This window comes from Lissotriton vulgaris, chromosome 5 (genome assembly GCF_964263255.1).
Source record: "Lissotriton vulgaris chromosome 5, aLisVul1.2, whole genome shotgun sequence".
Lineage (NCBI taxonomy): Eukaryota > Metazoa > Chordata > Amphibia > Caudata > Salamandridae > Lissotriton > Lissotriton vulgaris.
In genome coordinates this window covers 216390626-216413786 of record NC_141693.1, presented here as the reverse complement: position 1 = coordinate 216413786, position 23161 = coordinate 216390626, and the positions used below count along the sequence as shown (strand labels likewise).

The 23161-nt window shown below is 45.1% G+C and overlaps 1 protein-coding gene across 1 annotated transcript in view; it reads left to right on the top strand.

The window, feature by feature from the left end:
- Nucleotides 1–23161, top strand: part of PNPLA7 (patatin like domain 7, lysophospholipase) — a 1710105-nt gene that overhangs the window by 550336 nt on the left and 1136608 nt on the right. Inside the window, exons 16-17 of the mRNA XM_086921192.1 lie at nucleotides 8143–8220; nucleotides 9480–9685. Coding sequence (XP_086777318.1) covers nucleotides 8143–8220; nucleotides 9480–9685 — 284 coding nt within the window. The remainder of the gene's footprint in view (nucleotides 1–8142; nucleotides 8221–9479; nucleotides 9686–23161) is intronic.

The following is a 23161-nucleotide window of genomic DNA, read 5'->3' as shown; positions in this document are numbered from 1 at the left end:
ATTTAGTTTCTCCTGCACTGCATGTTCATGTTTTATCGGATGCTGACCTAGTCTGTCTCTTAAGTCTTGGAAAAAATGGATGAAGAACTGATTTAATAGTGCCCGGGTGCTACTAAATGGCTCTTGGCACATTACATCACCACTGCAGTTGATGCCGAAACATAGTCAAAAGTAGCTATGGGCGCGGGAGAGCTATTGCAAAGTTACCAGATCCATTCTAGCACCTGAGGGATGGTAAACAGGTGAGGAATCTTCAGGTAGGTAGAGTATCCCACAGTGAAGCCTGCATGCAGCAAGCATGCACTGTTGTCACTTGGTAACCTATGGTATCTAATAAAAACATTCCCAAAAAGTGTTTTTAACCTGCTCATTACTTACCATTCATCAGCATCATTATCACTCTTCTTAACTGCATTCTAATTTGGCAGCACTTTCCAGGCGTCAGTTCCTATGTCACTTCCGTTCTTTGTATGGCGCTTGGACAAAGTACAAATTGATTTCTCTTGTTTAGTGTGCTTCCATTGCTTGCACTGTGATTGAGTTACTATTTGTTTTTTTAACAATTTTTTATAGCGCAAACTTGACCCATAGTCTTTATAAGAACACAAGTTACAATACACAAGGTCACAATCATTTCTTTTTTTAATGTGCTTTTGGGGGCAGAGTTCCAGGAGCTTTGTACTTGACAGCAATTGTGCGAGGACAACTCATTGTGTGTATTTGTTATGCCCTATCCATGCCTCTCTAGTCCACTCACTCTCCTCCAATCCACTCACTCCAATCCACTCACTCCACTCCAATCCACCACTCACTCCACTCTAATCGATTAAACTCTAATCCACTCCACTCTAATCCACTCATTCAAATCCAACCCATTCTAATACAGTCCACTCCACTCTAATCCCCTTTTATCCACTCTAATCCAATCCACTATACTCTAATCCACTCTAATCCAAACCACTCTAACCCCCTAATCCACTCTATTCCACTCTACTAACCTCCACTCCACTCAGCCGACGCTAATCTACTCCAGTCAGATTCACTTCAATCTTAAAAAAAAATATGTTCATTAGTTTCAACAGGCATTGTAACAAACATAAGGATGTGAGTCATATCCAGCAGTAAACAGCCCCCCTCCCACCCTCGCATAGCAGATGACAATGCATTGTACATGTGAGGAATCTTGTATATCATACACAAACATGAGTGGAGTAGCATATACATAATCACTGGTCGGACTATCTTAGTAAAGCAACTATTACACAACCATTAAAAGGCATGTGTGATGGGGGTTATATCAGATCTGGGTGGGCCAGCAGATATACAGTAAGCGGGGCCCAGAAATCCTTGGGGCGTGAAGCTTCGGGCCGTTCTTCCGCATAGACCCCCAACTGGTCTCTACAGTAAAGTAAGTCACGGATCCATTTTTTCACAGTCTGAGTGGGTTTCGCCCCCTAACAATGCGCTACAGCCTTTTTGGCCAAAAGAGTGGAAACTGCAACTATGCGTTGATTACAGGGCTTAAGACCTTTCACATCTCCAAGAAGGCAAATCTCTGGGGCACGATGTATCGGTTCCAACACGATATCAGTAAGCACCTTCACCACCCTGGACCAAAATGCATATATACCTGCACACATCCATGCCAAATGCAAGAAGTCAGTATCAGCCTGCCCACACCTTACGCAGCAAACAGACTTGTGCAAACCATACCTATAGAGCTAAAGAGGGGTATAATGTAGCTGGTGTTAATATTTAAAGTGGATAATGCGAAGATTACAATTCGCCGTGAGGCGACCTGTTAGCTTGCAGCAAGCTTTCCAGAGATCTAATGTGAGAATGGACCCTAGCACCTTATGCCATCTAAGATACGAGGGATGTTCCCCCAGTTCCCGCTCCCGCAGGGAGGCATTATATAGTTTGGTGATAAAGCCCTTCTGCTCTTCCCCCAGCAGCATCACCTGCAACGCCAGCAGAGTTGTGGGTTCATCCGGATAGTTCGGGTAGATGGCTCTTACAGCATGCCGGACTCTGACATATGTGAAACTCAAAATGAATCCACGATTCTTACCCCCCTGCACATTCTGCAATGACTGGAATTGACCCTGTTTATACAGGTGCCTCATCCGGGTGATCCCGACAGCCGCCAGCTCCTGCAACACTGGCTTCTCCCTTTCCGCAGAGATGTCTGGATTCGAGGCCAATGGCAACCGCGGGGCGTACAAGTAAGGAAGCAGTGACCTTTTAGCTAACGTCTTCCAAGTCTATGAAGTACATTGCACTGGGTTACTTTCAGTCCTAGGACCTCCTGACCCCCCAGAAAGAGTTGCTGCTTGCAGTGGCATTGGAAGAACAGCATCCGATTAGATAACGAATGAGGTTGAAAAGATCTCTGCGGAAAGTGCCAATAGTGCGCTACCTGCGCCTGTGTGCACAGATAATATAGTCCGATCTGGAGCCTCAAACCTGCCACAATCAAATGGCTGCACCGGGACATCTCAGCTACATATGGGCTTCTTACCACCCCATACAAATGTGAGTATTACCGATTGGAGCGTCTTAAACAGCAGAATATTCAACTTAATAGAGATATTAACAAAGAAATAGAGCAGCTTAGGTAGGAAAGTCATTTTTATAACCGCTATTCTATCTGCGAGAGAAAGGGGCAAGTGCGCTAACCTTTCAGCCTGCTCAGTGATCTGCGTAATAGCTCGGCCATAATTCTCAGATATCACCTTATCCGGATCTCTGGGCAACCATAGCCCCAAATACCTCACAGGGTCATGAGTCCACTATAGCGGAAAATCCAGTTCCAACTCCCTCGTACCAGCCGTCAGCGGGAACACCACCCATTTTGCCCAGTTAATCCCTAAGCCAGAGTGCATCTCAATTTTAACATACTCCCTAAATAATTCTGGCAAGAAAGTGGCGGGATCTCGAACGTATAATAGCATGTCGTCGGCATACAGGGAGACCACAAGTGGTCTCTGCCGAAAGCGCAGTGCGGCTGCTGCGTGCCTCTGTCGAAGATTACAAGCCAGAGGCTTTAGTGCCAATGGGAAAAGCATCAGCGACAAGGGGCACCCCTGCAGAGTGCCTCTCTCTATAGGAAATGCCAAAGACACCCACCTGTTAACCCGCACACGAGCAACAGGTTCCGTGTATAGCACTTTGATCCATTGGAGAAAAAATGGGGGAAGGCCCATTCTGGTGAGGACCATGGACATATAGTCCCATTGGACGGAATCAAAAGCTTTTGCTGCATCAAGAAGCACCGCCACTGACTCAAAATCTGGATCAAAATAATGCAACGTGGAAAAGACCGTGCGCAGGTTATGTGTTGTTGATTGGGCAAACACAAATCCCCACCGGTCCGGTAGGACCAGGAGGGGGACCAGCGGTTGAAGCCTGGTAGCTATCATTTTTGCCAGAATCTTGGCGTCTATATTAATGATTGAGAGAGGCCTACACGAGCCGCACCGATTGGCGGCCATGTCTGGATTTAGCACGGTCACCAGCAAGGCCTCTTTGAGGGTAGATGAGTCTCCCCTCCTCATATGCCTCTGCATATACTGCAAGAAGCCTAGGGGCAAGGTCATCCACATAAGTCTTATAAAACTCGCTGAGGAGCCCGTCCAGCACCGTCGCTTTGCATGTAGGTAGGAACATTACAGCTAATTTAACGTCCTCAACATCAAATGACTGCATAAGATACTCCCGTTGTGCATTGGAAAGGCACCCCAGTGCCACGTCTTCAAGATAGGAGTGTATCTCTTCAATTGGTGTTACTCCCCGAGCTGTGTAACAATTTGTTTAAAATTGTAGGACTATATCGCAAATCTCGGGATTTGAGTAGAGTCCGACCCCATCGACATCCAGCAGTTCCGTAATACACTCTTGACTACGCGGCGCTGGTGGCTTCTGCGCCAAAGAACGACTCGGACTGCCCCCTTCCCCATAATAGCGGGCAGTACTGCGTCTAGATCGGTGTAATAACTCCTGGTCAGCTGTTTCATTGTGTTCAGTGACAAGGTCTCTTATTGCAGCTAACGTCTTTGGAGAGTGAGTTTTCTCGTAGTTGTGCTCGAGTGTGGAGATATCAGACGCCAATTTGTGTATTCTGTTTCAGAGGTCCCGCAACACTCCCTACTGCACGCATATGCAAGCTCCCCTGATGGTCACCTTGAACGCCTCCCACAGCACTCTGGCACTTTCTACTAATCCCTAATTTTCGCGAAAAAAGTTGCGAATTTCCTCGCAAATAGTTTGTTTAAAAAACGGGTCAGTTAACGCAGTTTGCTGCAGTCACCATGCAAAGGGTGGCCTCTCGCATCTGGATACCTATAAATCAAGAACCACCGGGGAATGATCAGAGAGTGTTTGAGCCATATGCCCTACCTTCACAGCCCAAGTACACATGACCTTGGAGACGAGCCCAAAATCTATGCGGGACCATGTCCCATGCACTTAGGATACAAATGTGCTCTATCGATCCTCAGGGTGTTGAAGGTGCCAGACATCATGTAGGTTGCCAGCATCCAATATCCCCAATAGCGTCACCGCTGCCTGCTTTAGCCTCACTGTTCCACTACTAACCCCTTCTCAGGAGACGTCTGAACAAACATTGAAGTCCACCCCCATCCCCCCCATCCATTCCAATCCATTCCCAACTGAACCAAACAAGAGAAATTTGCATTTGGGGTACACCCATTAGTGGGGCGAAGAGTGCTACTAGCCTCCCAACCAGTAGGAGGTGGCTGAGCAGGTCTCGTAACTGTGCCAAAGTTTCCATCCCAAACCACCAACAGCGCACATTATAACTTGCACTCACTATCTCCAGGAAGTGCAGATTGTTTCACCTGTAAATATACACGTATAGGACTTGCAAAATTGTGTGCATAATACAACCTTGATGGAAAGAGTGAAGATACAAGACATCTAATAATCAACACATCTCTCTATTGGTCCCCATCCTCTAAGGCCATGCTGGATTCACACCGCCTGCGTTTCAACTGTTTAGCATGCTCAAGGGCAGCCATGGGATTGGAGAAAACTTTAAGAGTCTCCATTTGACCTATGCGTAAACGAACAGGATATAACTTTGCATATGGGACCCCTTCAGATTGCAAACATTTTTTCACTGCACCAAATTCCCTTCTAGCAGATTGCACAGCCATGGTTAAATCCGGGAAGAAGGCCAAAGTGTTACCCTGGTGCTCAATGTTCCCCTTGTCTCTGGCCATCTGCAAAATAGTATCACAGTCTCTGTAGTTCAATAGTCTCACTATTATTGGGGGAGGTGGGGCGCCCTGGACAGGTCTCGCTGCAAGAGAGCGATGGGCCCGCTCAATGATAAACATGCTGGAGAGTTGCTCATTTCCAAAAATATCCTTGATGAGGTTTTCCATGAAAGTCTCAATTTTTCCCACATTCGTGGGCTCTGGCAGCCCCGTAAGCCTGATGTTATTGTGCCAGGACCGTGCTTCCAAATCCTTGGCCTGAATGAGGCACAGCACCTTCTCCATATTGACCGCCTTTCCAGCAACTTCACTTAACCCATCTTCCGTCGCGGAAACCCATTGTTCAACTTCCCCCATACGGGCCCTCTGCTTCTCCAGCTGCGCCAACGTGTGATCTAGACGGTTGTTCACTGCAGCCATTGTTCCCTCAATGGATTGAAGGCTGCGCTGCATTGTCAACAGCGTGGTTTTGAGAGGGGGTCGCCTGGGGCATCAGCCTCCGAATCCGAGGCTCCCTTTTGTGATGATTTACCAGGTTTGCGGGCCTCAAATGTTAGACGTGCATGAGTTTTATCAGTTCTCCCCATTGCAGACACACTTAAAGGTGCCTCCTTCTCCTGTTTACACTAGTACATCTCAGGAAATTGTGCACAACGCAAGAGCATCTCTGATGGAGAGCTGTTAGAGCTGTTAGAGCAAGGGGTTCCAACAGAGAGCTACTCAGCACACTAAATCCTGAGGTGCCAATCTGACAAGTACCCTCAAGAAGATTCAGTGCACACCAGGTACAGATAAAGGTCCCCCATGAAGCAGCTCCAGATCCTTATGATCCAGCTAACACACTAAAGAGCGGCACAGCTGGGGGGTCCCAATGCAGCACGCCACACAATAGAACAACTTGGAGCGCAAGGTCAAATAGGTGCAGGACTATACCGGGCCGCCGAGGAAGGCCCAGAGTGATATTTCCTCCTCGATGATTGTATATTGGCAGGTGCTAGAGCAGTACAGTAACAGCCAGTCTATGCAGGCCTCAAGTGCCCCCAATAGAGCGTACGCCGAAGGAGCCAGCCACTGTTGCACACGCGCGGTTCACAGCGCGTCTCCTCACTTCCCCTGGCAGCATCAGGCAACGCAGCAATTCGGGCCTGCCCAACACCCGCCACTTTGTCCAGTGCCCGCTCTCACCGGTAACCGCCGCAGCTTGCGCATCGCAAAACCCGCCCAGGGTCCTTACACCCAGAGCGCCGCACCCCACTTACCACCGCTGGCACAGGGAGCAGATTGATCTGCAGCACGCTTCTGCTAGTATCCTCAAATTCAGGCAGCCGCTGTTCTTCGTCCACAGCTCCGCACTCCAAGGCTTTATGGTGGGCACGGGGGCACACACGCACACCTCCGCTTCCAGTCCCGCTCCGGAGGCATCCAAGCGAGACTGGATACCACAATGATGCGCAACCAGGGAGCAGTACACCCACATTCCAGCTACACCCACAGGGGCTCCAGGAGATGCGCTTCGCTACAGAGTCATGCAGCGGGTGCCATTTTGCGAGTGCTCTCCTGTACAACAAGGCCTGTTTTCTGGCACTGTGGTGGCCAAAACCTCTACTTGACACCCCCGAAACCTGCCAGAGGGCCGTACAACTAAGCCCAGACCAAAAAGGGGTGCTGATGCAGCGCTTTGGAGCAGATAATAGACGGATTGTGACTTAACCGGGCTTAGCTGCACTAGGGTGCGGCCATCTTGCTGTGCGCCCTCTAGCGCCTCCCATCCACTTCACTTCCATCCACTCCATGCTGCTCGACTATGACACATCTCTATATGACATATGCTACTCTAATCTTTTCTATGCCTCTCTTCTCCACTACACTCTAATCCACCCTGACATCTACTCCACAACATTCATGGCTAAATCACACTTCAAAAGCCAATAGCGCTCACATAGGTAAGACCTATAGGCTTTGCCGATGCTTGTTCTCCTAGTGTGTTTCTATTCAGGAAATCATTGTGGCCAGGCTCTTTTTCTGTACTACAAAGTCTTCACACAAACAGATAATTGTACATTGTGTCCCTCTCAGAGCAATATAAAGTAGAGAATAGCTACAAGGGATTTTGTTTATAGACTACTTATTGATTTTTCATTTATTGTGATCTATATCAACCTTCATTGTGGTTATCCTATAGATACATTTGAGTTAGATTGTCGATAACTAACTCCTAAGACTGTTGCCAGTTAATCAACTGAAGTAGTCTATAAACAAAATCCCTTGTAGCTATTCTCTACTTTATATTGTTCACTGCCCAAGCCTACAAGGGTTTATTGGGTTACCCAAAAGTGTTTTATCCTCTCGGAGCAAGGCAACACTTTAGTGTTGTCGTTTCTCCATGCCTTGGTGTAAGTACACTTATTAGCTAGCACGAATCAAAGCGAACTACAAAATGACTTAAACATTTGCCTCATTCCCATTACATAATATACTATCTGACTGAGCGAGAAAACCACCGCCCAGCCGCCTATCCCTTTCTCCGCCCGACTCCCTGTCGTAAATAACATTGTGAGAAACTCTGGTACCTAAGGAGATCAATTTCAATATACTTGTCTTATCTGTACGTACCTCTAACAGTGCTCTCCTTGGCCCACTGGCTGCATGTAGTCCAACAAAGACCATGTGTCTAATCACTGATGTCCACATGGAAAAAGGGAAAAACAGGAGTTGTATGCGATTGCATCTTCCTCATTTAACGTTCTATTTTCTGCTCTAAAAGTAAGTTTGGAAATGGGATCCACCTTACCAGTGGGAACTGATATGATTGTGTCAAATACTGGTAATGAATCAATCACACCGTTTTTGAAATAATATCATTTAATCCCTTCAAGCTCATACAAATGTTCTTTCCCCACAGAATCCTTCACTGCTCACAGGCCGAGTGACTCTGCATCAGGTCGGAAGTGGAACAATTCTATCTAAACAGGGAGACCAGGTAAAAATAAGTTTGTTGCCAAAGCATTTAATTTGGAGATATCTATATCGATATATTAATCATGCTAGTCTGTTTTTATTGCTTTCATTTCTTTTGGTAAATGTTCTTCCTGTTGTATTACTTCTACAACGACATGTTCGGTCTTCTTTATTGTTGACAGTTAACATTTAAATGAGTAGCCATGTTTTGTTTCTTTGTGCTCTCTTTACTAAGTTTTTACTCACTATTGTAGTTCCCTTGGTCATGTAGCAATGTCATTTATGCCTAGGGTCCTGCTGCATATTGCCATAAGAGGGCCTCTCACACATTTAGCAGTGTTAGAGTTCCAGGAGACAATAACTACTGCTCCTTCAGGGAAATGCAAGGCTTGTTTGTTCATATTACTGAGTTTGTCATTAAAAGCCACTTTTTGTCTCTACCTTTCTCTCGGTCTTAAACTTTTGCTTTCTTTTAAAAGTGTCCCATACAAATTGCATTGCTCACTGAACATTTGTAGTAATGTGCTCTGCCTTGTTTAGTTCCATGTAACAGCCTCTTATATCAGATGAGAGCATTTCCTTGGAATATTGCCCCTCTATATAGTCATAGAAAAAGTCAGAAAAGGCCTCATTTAGAGTGTCACATTCTCGATACTCCATCAAAACGTTGTGAATATCCTGTCCACCGTATTCGAAGTGTAATAGGCTTTGTGCGCTTCTGTTATGGCAGTTTGGAAATCTCTCATGTCTGTAATGGATTATTCCGTCTGTCAAACTCTAAATAAGGCCTTTAGTCACATCTAGGTCTTGTACACCCAACACTGACGAATACTTGATGCTGTGTTGAGGGTTTTTTTATTTGAAGCCCTAGATAAATAATTCAGCATTTTCTGAAAGACCTAGAACTTGGGTTTTATCAAGTCATATCAGGAATACAAATCCAAATGTTAAGGCATGATAACAAAACTTCGTTTGTGCACAGTTGTAAGGTGAATTTTGGGGATCTTTACATGAGCCCATCAGTAGACTGCAGCTCTGTTCATTTTGACAGGGAATGTTTAATTATAAAGGTGTGTAGGTTTTGCTGCTTGCTAATCTGATTGTTTCTACAAACCCCTCTTGATTGAATTAGTTTTTCTGTTGTCGGTTAAGAGAATCTACCTACTGTTGGCTTTGCTTTTCACTACTCAACAACATGATCAAGTTCTACAATTTAGCAGCTAATAGTTATTTATTTTTGCAGCTGACAGTTGATTCACACTGTGACCTTGTTCTCCACAGGATGTCAGTATCCGGTTTGTGATTTCAGGGCTTCTTCATGTTTATCAGAAGAAAATCGAAAGTGAAGAAGAGACCTGTCTGTTTATCACTCACCCAGGAGAGCTGGTGGGCCAGCTAGCTGTACTCACAGGGGAGCCCCTCATCTTCACCATCAAGGCCAATAGAGACTGTACTTTTCTGTCCATCTCCAAATCCCACTTCTATGAGTAAGTTACTTTATCCTTTTATGTCTTGAAGCAGAATAACTAGAGCAGTGATACTCAAAGTACGGCCCGGGGGCCGCTAGCGACCCTCTTGGCCTTTACACGTGGCACCCCTGGTGAACAGCAGCCTGAGGTGCTGTTTAGTTGCTGATAACTAATATTTTTAAAAAAGTAAAAAAAAATAAGCAAGCATTTTCTAACCTACAAATAAATGCTTGCCTGTTTATTTAACATTTCTTTAGACCTGTTTACACAAACCCTGACCCACTCCCCTGATGGCATCAGTGCGGCCCCTGGACAAATGTTTGCGAGTACCTATGAACTAGAGTGTCTAGGCTTGGCTCTCAGCACCCGCCTTCTCTCTTCATGCATCATAACAACAGATCATGAGTAGGCTACGGCTCAGGATTCCAACATTTCAGCTGATGCAGAACATGACTCAGTCTTTCCACCACCACAAAACCCTCCATCTGCTAAAAGTACGATATTTGTTCCTGATGGATTCAATTTGAATGATGTTTAGATTTTTGTTAACTATGTGCAAGTATTGTTAAGTAAGCAGAGTGGAGTTGATGAGAGTTCAAACATGCACTGTGATACCATACTTTAATTACTACTCATGCCTTTAATGAGTGAAATATCTTATTTAGTGAATGTTGTGGATTTGATCAAATAGGATTTTGGTATTATGCTTGCTATGTATAGAGGTGTATGGGATTGGATGGTTCACATGCCCTACCAGGTGTGTATGTGTGGTTGGGCATTAGTTTAAGTGCTTTTTGGTAGAGCAGTGTGAACCCCCCAAGAATTAATGAGGATAGCCACGGATGGCATGCTACTCTACCAGTGGGGACCAAGCATATGCGGTAAACGAGCTATGCTTTCAGTATTTTCATTCACTTGATTAGCTGTGGGTAAGAGCTGGTGTTTCAGATTGAGGAACAACTAAGGCAAACAAATGCTACATGTATATAGAGACCAGTGGCCTCACTACTGGAGTGGCATTTAGACGACATGCCAACTTTATTACGCCCAAAGGAATGTACCAACACTTGTAATTTTAGTGCCAGTAGGCTTCTCCAGGGCTGCCCTATTTCTCATCTTTGGTGTGACTTTAATGCCCCCAGCTTGTGTTCCTCCAGTAAGTTCATTGTTGGACTGGGTGTTTGCTTTGTTGGTCGTAGTTTCATGCCTCCACCTTCGCCCGAGACATGGGAACATGAATGGCAGACATTGGTTTCTTTCCTTCCTATCCCTCCAATTAATGTGATGGTGCACTGGCACTGAGCCACCCGCTGGAGCAAGTGGCCATGCACGCTGCTAAAATCTGCTGTACCTTCTCTATTACAAAAGTTAATTGTTGACAGAAATGTTGTAGGAAGGACCAGAATGATGGTGCTTTCATGAGTTTTCTTCCTCTGACCAAGGATAGCATTCAAAGCACAACCGGAAGCTGTGTGGGAGTACCACATTTGCTGTGAATCAAATTAAACATCTCAATATATAAACATCATCTAGCTTGGAATCATTAGACCGTCAGACATTTTGCTTCTATACAATATGATCCACATTTCTTTCAATAAAATAAACTGCATGAGTATTAACTTTATTCACACCTTTTCTTTACATTTGTGCCCACCTTTCTGAACCAATGCAAATGTTCACATACTGTGCCAACTTAGGTTTCACGATTTATGCCATGACTTCTTTAGGGATTCATATTTGTACATCAGCTATCCTTAGTGTGCATTGAAATGTTGAGTACATAAATACAAAATGTACGCGACTCTGATAACCTTGTGTATTTCGATATAATTTGATAACAGCATGGGCCAGTAAATAACCCTATGTTAAGTGTGGGTCCTGATTTGAGTTTCATTGGGAGGGTGGCATAGTAACTTTCCAAGCCTTCTCTGGTTCATGACATGATTAGTATACTACTCGCATATACTGATGCTATATTCTGAATGTACTGTATTTGATATACACATAGAAGCCTGGGTGCATTGAGTTCTGGAGGCATCGGGCATGGTACAGGGTGGATCAAAGCCATCATCTGTGCAGAGAGGCCGCAGCACACAACTGGGCTCTAGTAGCATAGTTCTGGGGTGCTGGGTGTCACCAAACACACTACTGTTGATCCTTGCGTTGCTATGCATGGAAAAAAGGACGTGTGCTGAAGATGATGGCACACAGGGATAGGTGAAGGGCCCATGGCTCTTCGTGCACATCCGATTGTTGGTGCACAGGTACTGGGCATAGGGCATGGCAAAAGGTGGCATCCACTGCTCATAGCTGAAGGGTGTGTGCAGCATTCTCTGTGGCTCTGGCACTAAGTGCAAGGCGTGGATGTAGTTTGTCTGTAGAGGATTCTTAGTTTGGCCACGTACCAAGAATACCAAAAGAATAGTGACTTTAAACGCTTTGTTAAAGGGAACTTATTGTTGTTTTAGCTCTTTGTAAAATAATGTTTGGGATAAGATGCCAGAGAAGTTCTCTTCAAAAGCTTCAGTTTGAAAGAATATTATAGATACTATGTGACCTTGGATTATAGTTGAGAGGGGAACTTTCCACCTGTCCTTGGTAGGGGAAACTCTTACAGTGAATTCCTTTGGGCTTAAACAACAGAGCTGCAGACTTCTCTTTGTATCAGCTCTAACACAACATTACTATCCGAAAACAAAACAATAGAATTCACAAACTAATTTAGAAAAGAGAGGAATTATGTATTCCATTAGGGGCATTTGACTTTTCAGGGGAGCCCCTGACTGCGCCTCGAATTGCCGGAAGGTTTCCTATAAATCCTGGACACAGCCACGCTTATATTACGACTACAGCGCTTGTTTAGCTTTGTGGGTGGGTTCATTTGTATTCAGAGGAGTTTGATTTGGGCCATTTTTCTTAGGCTCTCCTGGGCTCGTGTTTCTGGAGGTGCCTCTTTTCATTGTTATTGTGTATATTGTGTGTTTTTTTCCCTTTAGTTCATAGCTGTTGTGCGATCTTCTGTGCTTTGGTGAATATGGGAAAAATGAAAGTTGTGGAAAGTCATCCACTTTTACCCTTCCCGTGAAAAGTACTTCAATTGACAGTATGCTCCAGAGGGCTAGGGAGGTAATTAGTCCAGAAATATAACTCATGCAAAGTAGACTTTCTCCACATTCATGTAAAAACCCCAGGCCCAGATACATATTTTTGATTAACCAACACACCTGTGCATTCATCAACTGCCTTTCACCCTGTAAATAGTGGGGCTGTGCCTGGTACCGTGTCCAATCCCGCTGAAAGCCCCCAACCATCTGTGAAGGCCAAATGTCCCAGGCAAATAGCCCGTAATAAAACCATGGAGGTAGCTAGTCAAACTTACCAGGAGGAGGAGGCACTACCAACTGCGGAGAGCTCAGATGGAATCTTTTCATCCACACCCTCCTGGCTAGACCCATTTATGGAGGATGGCATTAGCAAAGTTAAAGACCTCCTCCTAAAAGAATTTGTATCTCTTACTACCTTCGTGGAAGCAATTGAGCATGAATTGATTGCAACCAGGAAGGTACAGGCCTCACTGGAGCAAATATCCCATCTGACTTCTAGGGCGACACGTGGCCTGGTGTCTGGGCAATGCTATTCTTCTAACACTAACAAAGACCTCAATAACCAGATCCGGCTCTACAGTAAGGCCCATAACATGGCTGTTTGAATGAAAATAGCACTGCAAAGCCGTTAGCAACTCGAGTGCCTTGAGACCGTCATGGGTGATTTGCTGCCCTTTATAAATCCTGATTGATTAAACACTGGACTTGCTGGTACGGCGTAGGGATTTTTCCCTATCTCTGGCAAATAATATATTATTGACTCCCAGGGTGGGTTGGTTTTACCAGGGGAGGCGGATCGCTGTGGCGAATGTGTCATTGTAAATTTTAGATCACCATTACTGATGCAGAACTTTCTTACTGGACATTTAAGCACACCAATAACTAGGAGGTATATAGAACTACTGCCTTTAGGCCACTTTTTTAAGTAGCCTTAACCCAGATAGCTGTGAATAGACAGTCATTAAGGGCTTGTAATCTATCAGTTTCTGCTGGTGCCAATCCTGTGTGTAATGTTTGATGTTTCTACAATTCCAACTTCAAATTGATACAGCATTTTAACAGGTGTAGATTGACTTGCCGATGTTACCCAGTCTGCATCTTCCATTGTAAGAGTAACAGGGACTGGCATCATGGGTGTCAATTTATGAAGCCATAAGGGAGGACGCCTGATGCTCCTAATCGATACCAGATTTGATATGGGCTCTCCACTGGCCAAAGCCTGATTACATTGGTGATTCCTGGCACTAATTGGTGGGATCAAGTGTCCATCCTGTAAATACTATACTGCCTAGTGATACTATAGTAAGTGCTATATCTGAAGTAGTGGAAAGCAATGGTCTAACCACTCGTACTTTTTGTGATAGAGTCCTTGTTTCCACCATAACAGCTCCATCATTTAAGCTGGTTTCATGGAATGAAGCCGGACTAGCTTCCAAATTGACTAGCCCAGAATGGTGCCAGTTTATTGACCAGTACGATTTGTCTTTTTCAAGAGACCTGATCATTAAAGTCTCTTTTCCGCACAGGATATGAATATTTTAGTCAGAAAGCTGTAACTATCTGGAAGGTTAGGCCATCCGGGGGATTAATAGTCTGGGAGCTAGAACCATTCTAGTATGTACAACAAGGAGATCAAGATGGCTCCTTATATTTATTGTGCATTAGACTGAGTGTCCCCCTGAATGTAGTTTACCACATAAATAATGTGTATTGCAGATCTGCAAGGAATAAAACTGAGTCCCTGGTTCGAGATCATTTAAACTCCCATCCAACTACATTACCTGTTGCAGTGAGAAAAATTGTGGAGGGCGACGGCAATTGCCAATTTTAACCATTGGATGCTGACAGTGAGGGCCTTACAGCAGAAGAGGATAACTCATTGTATCTTGTGGTTAGTAATACCCCTCATTAAGAAATGAACACCTCTGGCAGTCCAAATTAATTCACTTACTCTCAACCAGGGACTCCGTGCCTGTAATGGAAGATCAACCTCTGATAAAGTTGGTAACCATGCATTCAACTGCATGCATAACACTAGTCTAATTGACTATGTAATTTTGGATGTAAGGCTGTGACCTTATATGATTGACATGACAATAACACTGTGTCATGACAATGACCACAATGCCCTTCTTCTCATCCTTGGGATTCTAATTCATCCATATCTTGCAACTGTTCGGAGCCATTCTATAGAAGGCTTAAAACGGCTATTAGTAGGACCAGAGTCAAATGGAGTACTATAAAGATATCCAAGGAGCTGTTGGGGAGGTTTACAGGCTTGTAGTTAACGGTATTGCGGGTTAGTTATTGTTAGATCTGCACTGGGACTCACCGGAGTCTCTGGGAAGGGTGTGCACATTACAGAACCAGAAATAATTTTTTCATTGAGACCAAGCGCGTAGTAGTGAAGAAGAGCTCCCCACCTGGTTTAATAAGCAATGTAGAGGTCCCAGGATAGCATTGGCTGAGGTAATAAAGAATCGAGATGGATTGCAGATCCAGGTTACCAGGATGACTTATAAAAATTGCATTATTGAGGCAAAAGGAGAATGGGAGCGCTGGAAGTGAGATGTTCTGTTGGTCGCTGCTAGGAGGAACGACCATCGCTCCTTTTGGAATATAGTGTCTACCGGAAGCAGAGATGGCTTTAGCCCCACAGAAAACAATATTTTAGCAAATGACTGGGCTACCTACTTCTCCAGTTTAGACTCCCTGGTGGGAGAACCGAAGGTCCTCAAATGTGTCTGGACTGGGTCACAGATAACTTGACAACTCTGCGAAGATAGTGTTTGATTCCTTCAACCTGAAGATAGTGCAGCACGGGCCTGGACAAGAAAGGGATTAGACTGATGTTTTGGATATATCAGCCCCTGAGATAGGAATGCCCCAGTAAAGCTCCAGGGCTTGATAAGATTACGGGGGACCTTTTCTTGGATGAATAGATATTTGGAGCACCTATTTTACAGTGATTTTAATGCCATCATGAAAGGGGCACCCATCCCACTTACATCGGCAGGGGCAGAAAGTATTCCCATATTTAACAAGCATTGGCAAATTCAATAAGTATCACCTATGTAAGATATATTGGCTTTGCCAATATATTTTTGCTGTGTTGTACACCAGAGTAGCTGCTGTTCAGCATGACTAAAAGTCAGTGGGGTAAAGGAGAGTGGTGTTGAGTGTCGTAAAGTTTAGTAGAGCGGATTGTGATGAAGTGGCATGGAGTGGGGTACAGTAGAATAGTGGTGTGGAGTGTCATGGAGTAGGGTACAGTGTTGTGGGGTTTTATAGAGGGAGTAGAGTGTCAGAGTGGAAGGGCTTAAAGTTAAGTGGTGTAGAGTGGAGTACAGTGTCAGAGTTGAGTAGAGTGTCATAGAGTGGAGTGGCATAGTGTCCTGGAGTGGTGTAGAGCAGAGTGGAGTGGCGTAGAGGGTACTGGGTAGAGTGGAGTAGAGTGTTGTACAGTAGGTGGTGTAGAGAAGAGTAGATTGTCAGATTGGAGCGGCATAGAGTGGAATAGTGTGTATTGGAATACCTTGGAGTAAAGTGGCGTAGAGGGAGTTGCATAGAGCGTTGTACAATGGAGTAGCTTTGTAGAATGGCATAGAGTGGAGTAGTGCTGTGGAGAGGCAGAGTGAAGTAGAGTGTCAGTGGATCAGAGTTTAATGGAGTAGAGCATCATAGAGTGGACTAGAGTGGCCTAGTGTGAAGTGCCGTAAAGTACATTGGTTCAGAGTAGATTGGCATAGAGTGCATTGGTTTTGAGTGAAGTGGTATATTGTGCATTGACGTAGAATGCAGTGACATAGAATAGTGCTGAGTGCTGTGGCAAAAAGGAGAGCAGTGCAGAGTAAATTGCAGTGGGGTAGAGTGCAATGGCATGGAGTAGTGTAGAGTGGAGTAGAGTGGCATTAATTGGAGTGGTGTAGGGTAGAGTGAGGTAGGATCTACCGAAGTGGCATAGGGCGGAGTAGAGTGTCAGTGAATCAGAGTTTAATGGAGTAGAGCATCATAGAATGGAGTGTCGTAGAGTGGCCTACGGTGAAGTGGCATAAAGTACAGTGGTGCAAAGTAGATTAGCATAGAGTGCATTGGTTTTGAGGGAAGTGGCTCTGTGCATTGGGGTAGAGTGCAGTGATATAAAGTAGTGCAGAGTGAATTGCAGTAGGGTAGAGTCCAATGAGTGGAGTGGAGTGGCGTGGTGTATGATAGAGTGAAACAAAATATAGGAGTAAACCCGTTAACCCAGGTGAGACCAGGATGAGTATGTAACAAAGCGACAGTGTCTCAACTGGAAATCATTTTAGGAGGACAGTTATAGAAATAGAATACATCATTCGAAGGAGCTGGAGAAAAAGGAAGGGAGACCACAAATGGATTGCGTAGGTTATAGAGTAATATTTGTAAGTAGGTGTAACAGCACTACAGAACAATTTTATATACGGTAACCATAACCCACTAGTGTGCACTGAACTTGCTTGTGACGGTGAACTGTGCAGTGACACAGGGGTGAAAATAACGGCGTGAGCGGCGAAAAAATAATAAAAACCAGTAATTGTTTTCAATAATACAATGCAGATATGTACAAAGTGAGTATTCCGATTTAGACAGAATTGTATAACCACAACAATGCCACCGATTTTTGTTGGGTAGTTTCGACCTGTTTAATTCCAGGTCATCATCAGGACAATGGTTACTAGATTCAGTGTAGTGCTGGATTGGTACTACCGCAAAAATTCAGACGTCAATGGGGGTGCGCCGAAAGGATCCGGCAAGGTGGGGCTCACAGAGTGACCGCTGTGTGTGCTCCGGCAAGGGAACCAAGGTACGGAGAGGTTTGGTACTGGGACCTGGCTAAGTAGTTTGAGGTGGATCAGGCGGGGGTCCGATGGTTCAGAGGGCTAATCGCGACCTGGATGCGGGGAGGTAAGCTATCCAGTGCTGCAGTGATTCGATCTGGGGGCAAGCGGAAGGATGACAACCTACCTCAAGCAGACCCAAGCAGCCAGCATGATTGACACACAAATCCTCTCACTTTGAAGTCCGAGAAACAAAAATAAACACCAAGCTTCCTTGACACAGCCTGACATTTGACCTCTGTCTTTGAATACACAGCAAATGTGACAAGATAAGAGCAAGATTTAAAGGCCTATTTACAGAAAGCGAGTTTGTGGAAGAAAGAGGTAAACAAGGTTTGGGCAACTAGAGGGACAAACTCGAGCAAGACAGTCTAAAACAAATAGTCAGAAAATAGAAAGCCAGAAAATTTGAGCTACAAAACAAATGGAACGCAGCCGGTGGAGTGCGTTCTCAGGTCAACTTCCTAAATGCCCCCAAAATGTATTTAGCAAATCTAGGCTACGACCCAAAAAATACATTTTCGGCAGGTAATAACCATTGTTTTGTAGATTGAAAGAGCGTTACCACCAGTAAACTTTTAAATGTATGTAATACCAAGAGATGTTATTGTGAAGCAACACCGACGCAACCTGAAGCATCACTGTGAATGTACTTGTCTGTGTGTTGTAACCCTGTTAGTCTACTTCTCAATCATACACTAGGTTCAGCTGTGGCTACATATGAATACATCACTAAATGGAAAGGCAGTTTCACAGAAGTGAATGAAACCATAGCGCCCAGCTGAGATACTTAACCTGAGGTGCAGCATCTGTCAGAGAAATGCTGTGATGCTGAGGCTTGGAAGAGAAAGGAAAGTAGCCATGATGTGATGTCAGTGAAGACCATCATTCAAAGCCCAACTCACAGACCACCAAACCAGAGTCAGAAAAGCTGATATAGAGGACTTTAGTAAATGAAACAAGGGAAAACCCAAGAAGTTCTATAATATTAGTCACACTCCCTTTGGATTGAATGGAAAGGCCTAGCTCACATCATGAAGTGGCAGGAAAAACATGTAGAACTGTGGTGCAGTTTGTAGATGAAGCATGCAGACCTCATGTCGGTAAAACCTAACTATATTAAACAATCATTGGAAAAAAACTGTATCTCTCACTTTTTTAGAAGTAAATTTACGTGCCTTGAAAGCTGAAATCTACACTTTCTCGATGGATGCTAGCGTACCTTTAGCCATTAAATCGTCCCTTGAGTGAAACACACAGACTTACAGCACATTAGGTCATTATGAGAGGTCTCTTTTCAAGCAATCCATATTACCTGCACACTCAAAAGTCCATAATGCCAGCACATCTGGCAATGGAAACACACACCGACCTGTAGACAAAACAAGAATCTGAATATCAATATGTTGGTATTGTTTGTTGGATACTCCATGTATGAACGCAAAGGAAAAGAGAATGTGGATGACATAACCAATAGGATAATGAAAACACCAATGGAGGTGTTGTGTACATGAAACAGTGAATAGCAGAGCGTTATAGATAGCAAACGGAGATTAGAAGGAGGAGGTAATTAAAAGGAAGGTGGGGGTGAATTGTAAACCGCAATCCTGGTATCTAATCAACTTATCAGAACAGAAGCAGATATTTCAGACCTGCCAGTGCAATGCTGTATCTATGGACACTGGCGTGTAAGAGCGGCCTCAAATCGAATGTTCAGAGTGAACTCCTTTAGCCTTCATTCTCTGGTGCAAAGTTCTCTGGTGTTCATAGTGGCGACCAGCTTCATAAAATTACAATGAATGTTGGAAAGAAAAAATTTACCTTAAAATAATAACCTTAAAAATGGTAACATGGCATGCCTACCAGTGATACGCTACACAAGGTAAAGATTAACCACATAGCCAGTTATTAAATGCATATAACCTGGAGTTGGGAGTGTCACTTATCACTATATTAATGATTGGTCGCTTATAAGTGAGGATTGTATTATTAAAATATGCAAAATTAGCACAAAAATACTTCGGGCATAACTGTTCTTTTTTTTTCCACACCAAGGTGTTCATAGGATTGACATACAAGCTACATGCAGGTGTTTTCAACCTGGTTGTAATGCTGCTGTCTCAATGACTCTTATAAATCATAATATTAGACCCTATTTATTTATATTCTTATATAGCGCAGGACTTCACCCCCGAAGCGGTATCTCTGCGCTTGCGCTTTTAGTTAAGAGTTGCCCAGTTGGTCCATGGTCTATAGGATGATTGATAATTTATAGTTTTTAGCAAGTCGAGAATAAGTAAGTTTTTAATGATCTTCCTGAAGGATGAATACTTAGTGGTTTGTTTCAAAATGGGGGAAATGAATTCCAGAGGATAGGACCCTTGTAGGAGAGGGCTCGTCCTCCATGCCTAGATCTCCTAATCCTGGGTATCTGAAGTAGTTGTAGCTTACTGGAACGCAAAGAGCGTCCCGGAGTATAGGAGTTAAATTTTCCAATCAAATATTTAGAGCTGTGAAAGAATCTTGAGCTATAAACCAAACTCCAAGGAGGGTGGGCGCACTGCTTCACAAAACAAGATTACATTGAAGAAATAGTTAGACAAACAAAAGCACACTTTAAATGTGTGTAGCTAGGGTAAGTTAAATAAACACTTGATAAATAATATTAGTCATGGGGAAACAAAAAGATGTAGCCGTGCGTGCTTCCACTAAAATATTTCTTAAAATGAGTTGTGGAAAGAATGCGAGCATTAGTTTAAAGGAGTTGGCTCCAAGAAAACCAAAAACAATCAATCAGCTGACAAGCACAGTACAAATGCGTGCTGACAGGACAACATTACATTAAAAAAATCATTGACCAAACAAAAGGAGGAAATGATTTAAAGAGTTAGTCAGACAAAACAAATTCTGTCAGACAGCACCCTTTAAATGTGAGTTGAAGATCATTAAAGGTACTGTAAACGCTGTGCAACTTTAACCTAATAAAAGAAGTTCCCCCCATCATGGTGTATAAGACTGAGTACTTGGGCCACGGGAGACTGATAAGAGATGCACACAAGGAACAACAGGAAATAGAAAATCTACAACCAATAAAAACGAGGAAAAGCAAATTGACAAGCTCATATAAAATTAGAAGTGAAGGCGTGGTTTAAGCCCCTTTTAAGATCTATTAAATACAATAGATTTCACAAGCACAGCACAAGCAACACCTAAAAAAGACTCCCAAGATCTACCAACCAATTACCCACCCATAAGTCTTATAGACCGTTCCCAAAAGGTGTTTAGCTGTATAATTCTGAATAGAGTCCAGAACCTTGGCAAACATGAGGGTTCCCGTGCTTATGTGAGCCAACAATACCTTACTTCTTTCCAAATCACCCACAGGACTCTCAAAAAACTATTTGATCTCTTTCAAAGGTTTTCTACACAGAGCGGGTTGGAGATCAATGTAGGGACAGAGTACATGGTGTTGAAATCATGTGATTTAGCTAGATCAAACCCTATGCTAATGGGGATCGAATTGGAGTGTGTGCGTACCTTTGATTATTTGGGTTTTACTGATAGAGACATCTAGCCGCAGATTCCTTAACTTACAATATTCCCCAGGCGTCAGACTGGATCCGGAAAAAACTTTTTCCTCAGTACCTCTGCACGCCGGGGGCTGCATCACCCGGCTCCGTCCTGACGTCGTCCACGGAAGTGACGTCAATGGAGCAATATAGCCCCACCGGCAGCGTGCTGACATCAGTATTCTTTTCCGCTTCTCAACAGAAGCGGTTACCTTTGACCTGTTTTTGTTTTCCAGGCCTTCTCAACGCCTTTTGGCGTCTGGGAACAGTGTATGATGCCTTCGGGCTTCAAAACATATTAATCCTGTCCGCTGCAGATGTTGGCGACAGATCAACTCGCGATCTGTATGTGGTGCTTGGGCGTGCACCACGACTCAGAGGAGTGCGACGCCTGACGCCGGCTAAAGCCGAAGTCCTTACGGGAACGTCGCATGAAGTTGCTGAGAGCCCGGATGTCTCCTTCGGAACCCTCACACCGCCTGCCTCCTTCTCGTGCTGGAGGGTCGGTTCGGGACATGTTACAGAGTTGTTTCCTCAGACGTCGTTCTCCCACATTTAAGCATAAGAAAAAGAAGTCGCGTAGGCCCCACTTACCCGCCGTTCTCTGGCACTGGGGCGACTAAGGCCCATATGGAGGCCTATTCTTGGACCTTGCTTTCCATCTTTGGGTTACCCCCTCTCCCAGGTGCGCGTTCGGGGTCCCATAAAGGGGGTAAGGGCTCAGATCGGAGCTTCGCCAGCAGGTTCGCCCTCGGCACCGGTCGGTTCCGGAGTAACTGCGACGTCGGGGCTTCTTCGCACATCCATGCCTTCCAGGCCGTCTTCGCCCTGTGCGGCTCCCTGCGTCGACGCCGGTTACAGCTGCAGCGCAGCTCTCTACCTCTAGTCGTCTCTATCCCTCGCCGCAAGTTTCTGCCTCAGTGGAGGTCAGGCTCCTTTGGGGGCTCTCAGCGTCGAGCTGATACCGTCTTGACTCTGTTCGGCGCTTTAGGTCGTATCGACACCAGTATGCCGTCAGACGAACAAGGCTTTTTTGGTGGGTTCTCGACGTCGAGCCGATGCCGTCTCTACGCGGTTCGACGCTTGTGTCCTCCCTGGCCGTTCCTCGGTTGGTGGAGGGTGGGGAGAACGACACTGAGGAGGCACCTGTGGGTTCGCCACCCCCTGGGTTGTTCCAATGTCCTCCAGGACAGATCCCCCTGTACTGGCAGGGCCTTGGAGGCCCTAGGGCTGTGCAGCTACCGCGTTTTGGAGGCAGGATTAGCCTCATGCCGTCCCCTATGGATGACCTGTTGTCGTCCCCTAGAATGGCCAAGGTAGCTAGTGTGGAATTTGCGAGGGCAGTTCACCGGGCTACAGACATTTTGCAACTACATCCCCCCCTCCATCTCGTTGCCCTCCGATCCCTTGCTCGAGTTACTTCACCAGGGCAGCCTGGACATGGAGCCCTTATTGCCTTTTGGTGCGTCATTATACAACACTCTTCTGGGAGCTTGGGCGAGGCCCTCCTCGGGTGACCCAGTGGATCGTGCCATTGTGAATCGACATCGCCCTGCTCCAGGTGATCCTGTCAGTTTGTCCCTCCATCCTAGGGCTCAGGGGCTGGTGGTCCAAGCAGCTTCAGCCTCGTTGCCTTCTGCCCCTTCTCCGTTGCTACCTCCCACCTGGGAGTCTCGCTGGTTGTAGTTGTGTGGCCGCCATGTATTTGCTTCCACCAGTGCAGGCCTTAGGTCCCTGAATATGTCTTTCGTGTTTGCACGGGCCACTCCCGGAAGGTCCTCGGTCTGACCTGGATCGGTTGGTTCGTGACGGCCGGGAAATGGCGCACTTTTCCCTCCAGTCGGCCATGGACCCAACGGATTCGGTGGGTCGCGCTATGGCCAGGTCCGTTGCTCTGTGTTGCCATGCTTGGCTGTGCAATGGATGTGTTCTTGCCAGTGTCCAGGAGCGCCTTAGGGTTCT